Source organism: Gossypium hirsutum, chromosome D13 (assembly GCF_007990345.1).
Source record: "Gossypium hirsutum isolate 1008001.06 chromosome D13, Gossypium_hirsutum_v2.1, whole genome shotgun sequence".
NCBI lineage: Eukaryota > Viridiplantae > Streptophyta > Magnoliopsida > Malvales > Malvaceae > Gossypium > Gossypium hirsutum.
The window spans coordinates 47,687,389-47,700,169 of NC_053449.1; the positions used below are offsets into that span (position 1 = coordinate 47,687,389).

Here is a 12,781-nt window from a genome sequence, read left to right on the forward strand (position 1 = left end):
TATACCATCACAATTTACCAATTTAACTAGGCATAACCAACATGATCATATCCAAAAGTGTTTAGTCATATACAAACCAAAGACAAAAGGCATTATGCATATAAAGGTTCAAATATTGTGATCTCATTGATTCTTCTGTTTCCCAGGTAACTTCTGGTAAACCATGACGATGCCACAATACTTTTACTAATGGTACTCGTTTACTCGATAATTCTTTAACCTCTTGAGCTAAAATTCTCACTGGTTCTTCCGAATACGTCATATTTCGTTGTAGTTCAATCTAACTCTGAGGAATCACATGTGAAGGATCAGATTTGTACCGTCTCAACACCGATACGTGGAATACATTTTGAATATTCTCAAGTTTAGGGGGCAAATCTAATCGATAAGCTACAGGCCTGAGTCTTTTAACAATTTCATATAGTTTGATAAATCTCGGACTCAACTTCCTTTTCTTGCCGAACCATAATACTTTCTTCCACGGAGAGACTTTTAAGAATACCCGATCACCAACAGAAAATTCTATATCTCTTCTCTTCAAATATGCATATGATATTTAACGACTAGAAGCTACTTTTAAACTATCTCGGATAATCTAAACTTTGTCCTTAGTCTCTTGGATCTAGTCAACTTCTGTTAGTTTGGATTCACTCAATTCAGACCAATACAACGGTGTCTTATATTTCCTTCCGTAAAAAGCTTCAATCGGTGCCGCTTTTATACTAGATTAATAACTATTGTTATATGCAAATTTAGCCAACGGTAAATACCTTTCCCAACTACCTTCAAAATCGAGTGTACAACATCTCAATATATCTTTCAGAATCTGAATCACTCATTCTGATTGCCCGTCAGTCTGAGGATGGAATGCTGTGCTGAAATTTAGCTTAGTGCCCAGAGCTTGTTGTAATTTACTCTAAAATCTCAATGTAAATCTTGGATCTCGATCTGAAATAATAGATGTTGGAATCTCGTGTAACCTCACAACTTCTGATATATACAATTCCACTAATTTCTCAAGTGAAAAGTTTGTTCTGACTGGAATAAAATGTGCCGATTTAGTCAATCTGTCAACAATCACCTAGATCGAATCTTTCTTTCTCAAGATTATAGGCAAACCAGATACACAATCCATCGTGACATGCTCCCACTTCCATTCAGTTATCATGACAGGTTGTAATAAACCCGTTGGTACTTGATGTTCTACTTTCACTTGTTGACAAATCAAACGCTTTGCTACCAATTTACAAATTTCTTGTTTCATTCCCGACCACTAATACATCCGTTTCAAATCACAATACATCTTTGTACTACCTAGATGAATGGAGTACATGCTGTTGTGAGCTTCAGTAAGAATATCATTTTTCAAATCCAAATTATTCAGGACACAAATTTTATTGGGATAACAACATACCATCATCATCAATGCTATACTCTGAACTCAGATTATCCTGAACCATTTGTGTAACACCCCAAAACCCGGCTTAGACGTTATGGTTGGATTTGGCGTGTCACATTGAAGTGTCTTATGAAAATTGGACTCGTTGGAAAAAATTATTTCTAAGTTTAAAATAAACCCCTTTATTGTTAATTAACAAGTCAACTAGTCAAAATGTTTATCTTGTTATCCGATATTGTTTTAATAAGTTGGTCTAAAATCGCGGAAGCTTTTTAAATCCTATTGTTTAAAACTCGTGTCTTTGAAAACATTAATTATTTTAAAAATTTATCTTCTCCTAAACTAACAGTTAAAAATAAGTAAGCAAAAGCCCAATTAAAAATTTAAACTAACTTAAAGGCCTTATTACAAAAACAAAACCCAACATATAAATTAAATTAAAATAAAAGCAAGTGTAAACAACAGCAGTTGTGTGGCCACCTCCAAGTCCCTCGCAGCACCGAATCACCTATGGCTAAGGATTACCTGCACAGTTAAAATGAGAGGGTGAGTTTATGAAACTCAGTGTTTAATCTCCTGCCAAAAGGCAGCATACAACATGCAGTAACAGTCTAGACCCGAGCTTTATTCAGTAACAGTACAGTGTGGGCCTTAGTCCGATATAGTAATAGTGTGGGCCTTAGCCCAATACAGTAATAGTGCAATAATGCAACCCATCCCAATCCAGCCAACACACCACTCGTACCACCAACACACCATGTGGGGATAAAATCAACCCACCCAACCAATACACCAATATTGCAGCAAAGCTGCCAGTAATAGTATCGCAGCGAAGCTGCCAGTAACAGTATATGTGGCAAGGCCACTAGTATATTATACTTCCCCCATATCTTTATCCTAACCCCATGCAGTATGTCATGTCATAAATCATACGTGTATGCAGAACGTCATACTCAGTAACAGTCATATATATATCATAGACGAAATCAACCATACATAACATAAGGCCATAATGGTCATTTCATCTCCTAGAGGTATAACAGTCATTTTACCCTATGGGGGTATTTCGATCATTTTACCCTACGAGGGTATTTCGATCATTTTACCCTATGGGGGGTATTTCAATCATTTAACCTTATAGGGGTCATTTTACCCTGTAGAGGAATTTTGGTCATTTTACCCTGTAGGGGTATTTTGGTCATTTATTAACCTCTCGAAAGGTCTGCAGTCGCCTCGAGCGACTCAGGTAACCTAAATAGTCATAATAGTGTAAATAGGCCCAAGTGGGCCTATATGCCTGTGCAGCCCATTCAGCCCAGATTTTGCCACAATTATGTGATCTACCTAGCCCATACCAGTATTTGCAACACATCGTGGCCCATTACGGTCTAAGCCCATGAAAATGACCCCCACGTCTTTGAAACCTACACTTAACCAAAAATTTCCAATTAATCACTTACGCAGTTAAACAATCGAATAAACATAAGTTATCACAATCCTTACTTACCACTAACTTTGATCGAGTGAAGAGGGAAGTTAGCCTATCCAAAAGTAATCACAACCCTTCAACCTTTTGAAAAGTTCCTAGGCACCAACCGAAACTGGGTAAGCACTTAATCAACAGGTAATAAGGTAACACTAAACTATTACCCTTACCAATATTGCGAGAAAAGGAATCAAACTATGAAATGGGAGACACACGGTAGGCCTCCAAAAGAAAGGAAAGATTCGGTCACTAGAAAATAAAAGGGAAAAATAAAAGAAGGGAAAAGCTAGAAAAGCAAATCGGCAATAGTGAAGCAAGACAAGGAATGATAGAGAAGATAGATTCAAAAGGATAGAAGGCGAGAAAGGTGTATTTGACAATCAAAGAGGAGATGGGAAAAAAAGAAAGTGTATTCGGCCAATGGTAGAATTAGTTGAGAAAAAAAAGAGAAGAGGCAATTTGCAAGAGACAGAGTTCGGCTAAAGATTGGTTATCGAAAAGAAAACGAAAGAGGTGAAACAGAACCCTTACCACTTTTAGCCTTTCAAGGAACAGAAGGAAGAGCAAATCCGAAGCAAAACTGAAAATGTGCAGTATACCCTTCTGGTCAAATTTCTTGAGGGCCAAAGTCGCAAAATCGGCACAACACTCACTCTCAAACAACTCTTTGATTTTATCTTCGTATCTCTCCCCTTATCCCTCATTGAATCACTCCAACGATTTCTCCTCAACTCTCCCAACCACTCCATTCAAATTCCATTCAAACTCCCCTTTAGCTGTGTATCAGTCCAACACCACCACCTACACAGCTCAAGCAGCAAAATAAATAGTCCATTATGCAACCCTTGAACCTCAGACCTCACAGTTACACAACACGCCACCTTGCCACTTGACCACAAGCTCTTTTTATGTTATAAAACAAGAACTATTATATATAAGACCTATATGCCAGTGTCCATGTTCATTTAAGAGCAAAACTAAAAATTCTGCAGAAGCCAAGATTTGAACCCAGGCCTCTCAAACACTCTCATACACACCCAAATCACTTAGCCATCAAGGCAAACAAGAATTCAGTAGCAGATCATGCAAAATTTAAAGACTCAGATTTTTGGGGTGTGACAACTTGTTATTTCAACACTAATTTCGGATCATCATCTTGCAATTCCCGAATTCGTTGAAGAAATAGAGGTTTCATTCTCAACTCTGCTAATACGGAACCATTTTCATTAAAAGATAAATGAGCGCTCAACGCTCGGAGTGTAAATAATGACGACTTTCGACTAAGTGCATCCGCAACCACATTAGCTTTTTTCGGATGGTAGTCAATAACAAGATCATAATGTTTCAGTAACACTAGCCGCCGTTTCTGTCTCAAATTCAATTCTTTCTAAGTCATCAAATACTTGAAACTTTTGTGATTTGTAAACACGTAACATTTCTCGCCGTATAAATAATGTCTCTAAATCTTCAAAGCCAATACAATTGCAGCCAACTCAAGATCATGTGTAGGATAATTCTTCTTATGCTGCTTTAATTGTCGAGAAGCATAGGCCACTACCTTTCCTGACTGCATTAGTAAACAACCCAAACAATTTAGAGACGTATCACTATAAACAACATAAGGTACACCAGATTCTGGCTGAGTCAAAACTAGAGCTTCCGTTAACATCTTCTTCAGCTGATCAAAACTCTGCTGACACTCATCAAACCAAACAAATTCAACATTTTTGTGTAATAATCGGGTCAACAACGAAGCAATCATCGAAAAGTTTTTGACAAAACATCGGTAGTAACCTGTTAGACCCAGAAAACTTAGCACTTCTGAAACATTTTTCAGAGTTTTCCAATTGACCACAACAGACACTTTGCTCGGGTCAACTGAAATACCATCAGTTGGTATGGTATGACCCAAAAATCATACATCGTGAAGCCATAATTCACATTTGCTAAACTATGCGTAAAATTGTTTTTCTCTCAAAGTCTGTATAAAATATGGCATGTATAGCTAGACTCACACATGCTACGTTAGTCCTAGAATCGACTAAACCGTAGCTCTGATACCAATATAATGTAACACCCCTAACTCGTATCTGTCGCTAGAAAGGGGTTATGAGGCATTACCAAACAAATCACAAACTTCAGAACAATTATACATGTACATATGTTCGATTTTCTTGAACAAATCAAACTTTAAATAATACAATTAAATAATCACTTACAAATTTTTTTATATAACATATAACTAATATATAAGTAGTCACTTAAATCATAAGAACCAAAATCAAATATATGCCATAAACATGTGCGCACAACTAAGATAATAAAATTATTCCACTCTATTAATCCATGCATGAATCATATAAATCTAATAATTCAATGCACCTATCATTTGACCATACCATATTCGACATATTTAGCTTGTTCAACTTATGATCACATTGATTTGTGAACCTAAAGGACTAACCAATTTAGCATACAAAATATGTGTACCTTACCTTTTTGTCAAACATCCATTCGGTTAACAAAAATTAAACCAAGGGATTTATTTAAAAAGAAAATCAATTAACCCAAAATTTATCTAATTTGCATATAACTCTTTTATTTTTCTTATTGCATGAATTACTATATTTCTTAAAAGTATAGCATTATGTGCATAAGCCAACTTTGCATGCAAACAATTAAGCATATTTGAACCAAAACACTATTCATTTGGTGCTTTACCAAATTCTTAGCCAAACATAAACATGCATATAATTCTGTATAAAGCCAATTCATATATTATGCAAAAATTTCACATTATATTAACAACATCAAAACAAAACAATCGAGCAAATAAATTATCAACCATTTGGCTACAATAAAATTTTCCAACCGAATTAAACATGCTAATCTCTCATAATTTGCAATGTATCAAATGTCATATTAAGACTAATCCCAAAATTTTTTATTCGGCTAAGCACAAACAATTTTAATAAATTTAAATGAAATATGTTTCATCTAATAATGCAAAGCTTAATCGAACCATCAAAATAATCATAGAACATTTTCTTACTCATAAAATAAATTATATTAAACTAAACATAATCACTTATTATTTAAACATAACATATATATATACGAACTTTCCATCACAACCTAAAACCAAATAGTCAAATCACAGATGAATTAAATATCCTTACATGTTTATAATAAGAACTTCAATACCAAAATTTATAAATAATTCTTAGCAAAATATACCAACAAAACTCACATATATAAATACAAAACATAACAAAATATTAACCAAGTATATTCACTACTCACATCTAACCTTTAATCGAGACACACCATTAATCAATTTAACATATTTCTAGACATAATATATATATATACACCAAAACCTAGTCAACCAACCACAACCATACAAAATTATCAAGCAAAGGCATAAATTTCAAGATTTACAAAATGAGCAAGCCATTTTCGCATAGCCTATTATATACACATCCAAAATCAAACCAAAATACATATTAGCCTATACATGCCATAAGTTCGAAACAAAACTTTTAAAAGTACCGAAAGTAAACAACAGTGTGAATGACTTCACTGACGATCCTTGAACACGTAACGACCTCCAAAATCTATAAAACAGTGACAAATAAATATACAAAATAAGCTAACTTAGCTTAGTAATCCTTAAGCAAATATATATATAACATAGAATTTCATAAGCAATTTATCAAGGCCAAATATACACATATATAAACATTACTAATACATTCACAAATCTCAAATCATTTTGTCATGGCTAATCGTTTATACACAAGCTTCCAATCATATACTTATAATTAACATAAGGCTGAACATACTTTTCATATACACACATATACTTATAATAGCGTTATGTATCATTTTTATTATATATCAAACAAACTTACCTAATTATCAAATAGGTAATTAAACATCACATACCTGATCATTTTAACTCATGAATCACATTCGATACCACATTGGCATAAAGCCTACTAGGTATAAAGCTTATTAAAATACACTGGCATAAAGCGTACTAGGCACAAAGCCAGATATGATATACCGGCACGAAGCCTGCTAGGCATAAAGCCTGATATGGTACACCGGCATGAAGCCTGCTAGGCATAAAGCCAGATATAATTCACTGGCATAAAGCCTGTTAGGCACAGAGCCCAAATATCACTGATACAAAGTCGGTCTTACACATAATTCATATATAGGAAATCCTAATTATTCTTTAAGGTTCATACTAAGCTTTTCAAACGTCGTATCTTAGTTAAATCGAACTAGTACCCAAATCTCACAAGCATTTATACATTCGACTATTAATATGAAAATTCATACAATTAAATTCAGCATATAAAATTCATATACACTCTAATTTAATGACGTTTATTTGCTTATAGACTTACCTTCCACAATCCAACCCCGATTTCTTTGGTTCTTGATCTAAATGTATTCAAAATAAACTAATTTAAATATAGTTTCATTCAATTTAGTCCAAAAACACATAAATGAGCAAATTGCCATTTTGCCCCTGACATTTACACTTTATACATTTTAGTCCAGATTTCACCAAACATAAAATACGCAAAATCTCACAACAACATAGTTAGGCCGAATCTTCCTTGTATACATAAAAGTCCATGCATTTCATTTATTTCTCATTTTAGTCCCTCAATTTATTATTTTTGCAATTTAGCCTTAATTACTCAAAATCATCAAAAATTTCAATACAAAACATATATATATATCCAAAACATATATTTCATAATTCATCATCAAACATCACAAAACACAATTATTCATCAATGGCATAACTCAAAATATTCATCAAAATAAAAAATTCTAGCATGGGTCGAATAGTACTCGAAGCAACGATCTCAAAAACATAAAAGTTATAAAAAACCGAGCTAGAAACCGAGCTAGAACTCACCTTGAATCAAGCTCAACAATGCCAAAACCTAAACAAAACATGGATGGTTTCTTTCTTTTCTACATTCGGCCAACAAAGATGAAAATGACCATCTTTTATGTTTTATTTTATTATAACTTAATTTATTAACTAAGTTACAAAATTAACCTTTAGTGATAAATATTTATAACATATAATATAAGGCTAATTTTGACCATTGCCACCCACTACCATTAAAATGGTCTAATTTCCACATAAAAACTCCATTTTATAAAGACAACAACAATTAAGCACTTTCATATTTAACCTTCAAATTTTTACTTTATGCGATTAAACTATTTTTTGAAATTAAGCACACAAACAATAAAATTATTTCACGAAACTTTCACACATATAATTTCACACATATTTAACACAAAAAATAATATTAAAATATTTTTTGGACTCGGATTTGTGGTCCCAAAACTACTATTCTGATTAGGGTCAAAATCAAGTTTTTACAACTCTCGCCCCTTAGGGATTGTCGTCCTCGAAAATCTTACCGGTAAATAAATTCGGGTAACGCTTTTTCATTGCATCCTCTGGCTCCCAAGTTGCTTCCTCAACTCCATGTTTATGCCACAGTACTTTAACTAACAAAATTTCCTTATTTCGTAATTCTTTAACCTCACGAGCCAGAATACGAATCGGTTCTTCTTTATATAACATATCAGACTTAATCTTAATCTCTATCAGACTAATCACATGTGAAGGATCTGATCGAAATCTACGGAGCATCGAAACATGAAATACATTGTGAATCTTTTCTAGCTCAGGTGGCAACAACAATCTATAAGCTACCGACCCGATACGCTCTATAATCTCATGCGGTCCAATGAATCTCAAACTTAATTTGCCTTTACGACCAAATCTGAGTATTTTCTTCCACGATGATACTTTTAAAAAGACTTTATCTCCGATCTGAAACTTTATATCCTTTCTTTTCAAGTCTGCACATGATTTCTGACAATCCGATGCTGCTTTTAGACTATCGCGTATCACTTTCACTTTCTGTTTAGTCTCTTTAATCAAATCGACCCCGTATATATATTTTTTGCTGAGTTCAGTCTAATACAAAGGTGTGCGACATTTATAACCGTACAAAGCCTCATAAGGTGCCATTTTGATAGTCAATTGAAAGCTATTATTGTACGCAAATTCAATCAGAGGCAAGTATCGATCCCACGTACCTTTGAACTCGTGAATGCAACATCTTAACATATCCTCAAGCATCTGAAGGATTCGTTCAGACTGACCATCTGTTTGGGGATGAAAAGCAGTGGTAAAACACAGTTTAGTACCTAGTGCATCTTGCAGTTTCTTCCAAAACCGCGATGTAAACCTCGAATCTCTATCCGAAACAATAGAAATAGGTACCCCGTAAAATCTCACAATCTGAGAAATATATAAGTCAACAAGTTTATCAAGTGAATAATCAGTACGGACAGGAACAAAGTAAGCTAATTTTGTCAATCTATCAACAATAACCCAGATTGTATCTTTCTTTCTCAGTGTCAATGGTAAACCAGATACAAAATCCATTGTGACTTGGTCCTATTTCCATTCAGGTATCATGTTCGGCTGAAGCAATCCAGAAGGTACCTGATGCTCGGCTTTTACTTGCTAACATATTAAACATTTTGAAACAAAGTCAGAAATGTCTCGTTTCATACCGTACCACAAATTGTGTTGTTTCAGATCGTTATACATTTTCATGCTACCCAGATGAATAGATAATCGACTATTATGAGCTTCATTCAATATCATCTGAATGAACTCTAAATTTTTTGGAACACATAATCGGTTTCTGAATCGCAAACAATCCTCAGCATCAACTAGAAACTCTGAATCAACATTCAAGTCACACTGAGCCCATTTTATAATTAAATCATCATCGGCTTTCTGAGCGTCACAAATCTGTTGAACAAATAACAATTTTGCTTTTAACTCAGCTATTATCGTACCATCATCACACATAGCCATATGAGCATTCATTGCTTGCAAAGGAAACAATGATTTTCGACTTAAAGCATCAGCAACAATAGTAGCCTTTCCCGGATGATAGTCAATTACAAGCTCGTAATTTTTTAACAACTCTAACTACCGTCGCTGTGTCAAATTCAGATCCTTCTGAGTCATCAAATATTTTAGGCTTTTGTGATCAGAATAAACATGACATTTTTCACTGAATAAATAGTGGTGCCATATTTTCAAAGCAAATACAATAGTGACCAATTCGAGATCATGCGCCGGATAGTTCTTTTCATGTGGCTTTAACTGTCTCGAGGCATATGCTACAAATTTGCCTTTCTGCATCAAAACACAGCCCAAATCGTTCAAAGATGCATCGCTAAAAATAACAAATTCTTTACCCGTCTCTAGCTGAACTAGTACTAGAGCTTCGATCAAAAGGGCTTTCAACTGATCAAAGTTTTTCTGACACTTTTCTGACCACTCAAACTTAACATCTTTCTGTAACAACTTCGTCATCAAGGTTGCAATCATAGAAAAACCTTTCATGAACAGTCTATAGTGACCTGCGAGTCCCAGAAAACTTCGAACTTCAGAGACATTTCTTGGAGGTTTCTAATCAAGTATAGTTGAAATTTTACTCGGATCAAGCCGAATACCTGATGCTGATAAACATGGCCCAGAAAACTGACTTCACGTAACCAGAACTCACATTTACTGAACTTTTCATACAATTGTTTATCTCGCAAAGTTTGTAAAGTCTTAGATGTTCGGCATGCTCAGTTTCATCACGAGAGTAGATCAAAATGTCATCTATGAATACTACCACAAATTGATCCAGATACTGTCTAAAGATCCGATTTATCAAATCCATGAAAACAGCAGGTGCATTCGTAAGTCCGAAAGGCATAACCAAGAACTCGTAATGCTTGTACCTCATTCGGAAAGCTGTCTTTTGCACATCAGAGTCTTTAACTCGCAACTGATAGTAGCCCGATCTCAAATCTATCTTCAAAAATACTAAAGCCCCTTTTAGCTGATCGAACAAGTCGTCAATGCGTGGCAATGGATATTTATTCTTTATAGTCACCTTATTGAGCTGCCGGTAATCAATGCACAGTCTCATCGTTCCATCTTTCTTTCTCACAAATAGAACTGGAACACCCTAGGGAGAGAAACTCGGTCGTGCGAAACTTCTTTTTGTCAACTCTTGCAACTGTGCTTTCAAATCTTTTAATTCAATCGGTGCCATACGTATGGAGCTATCGAAATCGAAGTCGTCCCTGGTACTAACTCAATACCAAACTCTACCTCTCGAATAGGTGTCAAACCCGGTAATTCTTTGGGAAACACATCTGAATACTCACGCACAACTAGTATGGATTAAATCTTCTTTTCGGTCACTTTACTATCAAGAACATATGCAAAGTAAGCTTCATAAACTTTTCTCACATACTTCTGAGCCAACATCGAGGATATCACTGCTGGTAAACCATTCAGATCATTAGATTCAATCCGAATAATCTCATCATTCAGGCACATTAAATCAATAGTCTTTCTTTAGCAGTTAACCACAGCATAGTGTAAAGTCAACCAGTCCATACACAGAATTATATCGAACTCGTCAAATGACAAAAACATCAAATCAGTGAAAAACACGAATCTCGAATCATCAACAGACAATTCTTACACACTTTGTCAACCAAAACACACCGGCCCTGGGGGTTTGATACTCTAATCACAAACTCAGTACACTCAATAGGCAAAGTATTATTGGATACTAAAGTCTCACACACACATATAGCATATGTATCATAGAGAGTGAAAGTACCAATAATGACATTTGGGGAAGAAGCCTCCTCGCGAGCGCGTATAGCATATGTTCTGGCAGGTGCACTAGCTTCAAATCGAATTGCCGTAGCTTTCGTCCCTCTTTGCCTGCCACTTACATTACCCGTATGCCAGGATAATCTACCTCCCATTGACATATTACTCGGTCTCGTGCTCTGAACGGTGCTTTTCTTGGCTAACATCGGGCACTCTCGGCAAAAATGATTCATCGATCCACACTTGAAACAAGACCGATCATACAATCTGCAATCTCCAGGATGCCATTTACCACAATGCTTGCACTTAGATCTATTCTGCCGAATGTTGCTAACACTAGCAATCGAAGTGGCTCGTGAACTCACAAGAGGTCGATCTCGATCTCGTCTAGAAAAGCCCACAATGGCTTTAGATTAGCTATAATCCTCCCTGAACTTCTTCGATGCTGAGTGAAAAGTCTTACCTGATGATCTTTTACAAGAATCTCTAGCTTTAAAATTAGATTTTCTTTTCTCTTTCCCGAGCTCTTCGACATTACAAGGTCACTCGACTAGTACCACGAACTCTTTGATTTCAAGTATGCCAACAAGAAATTTAATATCTTCATTCAGCCCGTCTTCGAATCGTTTACACATTGTAGCTTCAATCGAAACAAACTCTCGGACATATCTGTGCCTTTAATTCCTTTAATTCAGCTGGTGCCATATGATATGGTGTTACTGATATCGGAGTAGTTCTAGAAATCTCATCAATTGCAAAATCAACTTCACGATCATGTGGTAAACCCAGCAATTCTTCACGAAATATATCAGCAAACTCACTAACAACTAGTAACTGATCTAGCTTTGTTTCAGTGCTCCCAATCATCATTCGAATTTCATCATTCAACCCTTCTTCAAACTGAATGCACAATTCTTCTTCGATTGGTACAATTTCTCGAGCATATTTATTGAGGTAGACAATTCCCTGTCATACTTTACTATTGATCTGTTTTCTTGATGCAACTCAAGAAATTCTCTCTTTTTTCTTGTCTAGATACCTTTTACCGACATATTTCTTTTTAAATTCACTCTAGAAGAATTCCAAAGAAATTTTCTCTTTTAGTACTAGAGCCACTATTGTCGACCACCAATTATAT

General features: G+C 35.1%; 1 protein-coding gene across 1 annotated transcript; it reads right to left on the minus strand.

Annotated features, from left to right (window-relative positions):
* Window positions 1-4,344: 4,344 nt before the first annotated feature.
* LOC121224980 (uncharacterized) lies at window positions 4,345-12,510 on the minus strand. Its single transcript, XM_041108640.1, has 4 exons — window positions 12,301-12,510; window positions 12,009-12,106; window positions 11,648-11,910; window positions 4,345-4,679 (listed from the first exon to the last, which is right to left on the minus strand). Exons 1-4 carry the CDS (start codon window positions 12,508-12,510, stop codon window positions 4,345-4,347), a joined length of 906 nt encoding a protein of 301 aa, XP_040964574.1.
* Window positions 12,511-12,781: the final 271 nt, after the last annotated feature.

What these genes read in the sequence shown, in the direction of transcription:
- LOC121224980 (XM_041108640.1), bottom strand. Translation starts at nt 12,510, where the DNA reads ATGATTGGGAGCACTGAAACAAAGCTAGATCAGTTACTAGTTGTTAGT. An exon ending in AGGCACAGATATGTCCGAGA is followed by an intron (nt 12,107 to 12,300) that starts GTTTGTTTCGAT and finishes AAAGATCATCAG; the next exon opens with GTAAGACTTTTCACTCAGCA. An exon ending in TTCCCCAAATGTCATTATTG is followed by an intron (nt 4,680 to 11,647) that starts GTACTTTCACTC and finishes TGGGTCTAACAG; the next exon opens with GTTACTACCGATGTTTTGTC.